The sequence below is a fragment of the Sceloporus undulatus genome, chromosome 6 (assembly GCF_019175285.1).
Source record: "Sceloporus undulatus isolate JIND9_A2432 ecotype Alabama chromosome 6, SceUnd_v1.1, whole genome shotgun sequence".
In the NCBI taxonomy this organism is placed as follows: Eukaryota; Metazoa; Chordata; class Lepidosauria; order Squamata; family Phrynosomatidae; genus Sceloporus; species Sceloporus undulatus.
In genome coordinates, this window is record NC_056527.1 from 114,502,433 (window position 1) to 114,504,629 (window position 2,197).

The 2,197-nt window shown below is 51.6% G+C and overlaps 1 protein-coding gene across 1 annotated transcript; it reads left to right on the forward strand.

Moving 5' to 3' along the window:
* Window positions 1–281: 281 nt before the first annotated feature.
* PSMB11 (proteasome subunit beta 11) lies at window positions 282–980 on the forward strand. The gene has a single exon (XM_042473907.1). The coding sequence runs from the start codon at window positions 282–284 to the stop codon at window positions 978–980; it is 699 nt and encodes a 232-aa protein (XP_042329841.1).
* The last annotated feature ends 1,217 nt before the right edge of the window (window positions 981–2,197 follow it).

Sequence of the window (2,197 nt, forward strand, 5' to 3'; positions counted from 1 at the left end):
ACCGAGGGAAGACCTATCCAAAGGTTATCTGCTCATCCTTCTAATTCTCAGCTCTTAGTCCCCTGGATCATATTTCTTACCACATGAATGATGCTTCCCCCACCACCCCCTTAATTCTGCTTGATTCTCCACCCAGAATGCAATCCATCCCACTGTATATTTTAAGTCCTGTCTTCCAGTCTTTTCCCCAGCATTCTTCTGAAATGGCTCTCCAGGACATAGTGGGTCTGGGGAATCAACCTTCACAGGGCTCCTGTTGGCCTTTGCCACCACCTGAGGGGATGGTGGTACCCCCACCGTTCTTGCTGCCCCATGGCACCACCACACTAGCCTTCCGCTGCAGCCATGGGGTGGTGGTGGCTGCTGATACCCGCTCCTCCTGCGGCAGCCTTGTGTCCGATCCGTCCTCCCGCAAGGTCATCACGCTCCATCGCCACCTCTTGGCAACCACATCTGGAACCTCAGCTGACTGTGCTACCTGGCTCCGTCTCCTTCGTTCTTCCTTGCGCCTGAGGCATCTGAATGAGGGACGGCAGCCCAGTGTCGCAGGTGCAGCCAAGCTGCTGGCCCTTCTGTTACGAGGATGCCACAGCAAAGATCTGTGCGTGGCCACCCTGCTGTGTGGTTGGGACCACAAAGGACCCGGCTTGTATTACGTCTACAGTGATGGTACGTGTCTTTCTGGGGATATTTTCTCTGTCGGCTCTGGCTCCCCCTATGCCTACGGCGCGATGGATGGTAGCTACTCCTACGATATGCCGTGCGATGAGGCCTTCCTGCTAGCCCGCGAGGCTGTGGCTCACGCTGCCCACCGAGATGCCTATTCCGGAGGCAATGTGGATCTGTACCATGTCCGGCCCAGCGGCTGGGTCTGTATCTCACGGGAAGATCTGGGCAATGTTTACCGAGGCTTAAGGCCAATGGTAGAAGACATCGTGGATGATGAAGAAAACCAGCAAGGGGAGACCAGTGTGGATTAACACATCCAGACCAAAGCAACAGTCGTCCATATTTAGAAAACATTAATTTTAATCAACCGAGAGAGCACAAGGTATGGGTTTCAGAGTGGAATGGGGAGATCTTTGGTACAAAATAATTTACACCAGCACTGTCCACACTCTAGCAGCACTGCGTTTAGCACGGAGGGAGGAGAAGACATAAAACTGAATGAACGGAAAGACAAAATAATTCGCCAGTGTGGAGGGAAAAACAATGAAAATGGTTTATAAGAAGCCAGCTTGAGTCCACATAAAGCAGCATGGGACAAATTATGCTGGCCTGGAACAGATGGTAATGCAGCACACATTATTACAGCAGGGACCAGCCTAGTGTCATAGTTGGAGTATTGGACTCTGGAGACCAGGGTTCAAATCCCAGCTTGGACATACAAACCCACAGCCTCAGAGGATGGCAATGGCAAACCCCCTCTGAATAAACATGACAAGAAAACCTCATGGTAGTGTCACCTTAGGGTTGCCATAAGTCGGAAACAACTGGAAGGCACACAACAACAACAGAGGTGGGGGGCACCTTTGGACCAGTACAAACCAGTACGGCAGGGGCCACACTGCTGGTTGTTCCCCTCTGACAAATGGAGCTTCTCAGTTGAAGTCAAACAGAGACTTTTACATGGTTTAGGCCCAGCAAAACAGAACCAGCAGTGCTTCAAGTGTTGGACTATGACTCTGGGGACTTGGGTTCAAATTCCAACTCGGCCATGGAAACCGAAGGGGTGACCTTGGGCAAGTGACACTCTCTCAGCCTTAGAGGATGGCAGTGGCAAACCATCTGTGAAGAGATGTGCCAAGAAAACCCTGTGACAGGGTCGCCATAAGCCAGAAACGACTTCAAAGCACACAACAACAAACAATAAAACCCTTATGGAGCAACAGAGCCAGGCCTGGACTCTTCTGTTTTGTGCCTGGCGAGAATGGCGGCAAGCACCTTATTATCACTTTTGGCCAGTAAATGGCGGAAGAACACGAATGGAAGCTGAGGGACCCATTGTTTAATGAGACCCATTGTCTGAGAAATAAATAGGAGCGGGGCCAGGGCTTTTCTTTCCTAAATTCCCTGTCTCCAAAACATGTCAGGGAGAAACAGCGGTGATAAATATCCGTTTATCTCTCGCTCCCCGTCAGCCGCCGCCATCACCGCCGCCGCCTGACTATCTGGGCCTCCATCTCACCCGCCTCAC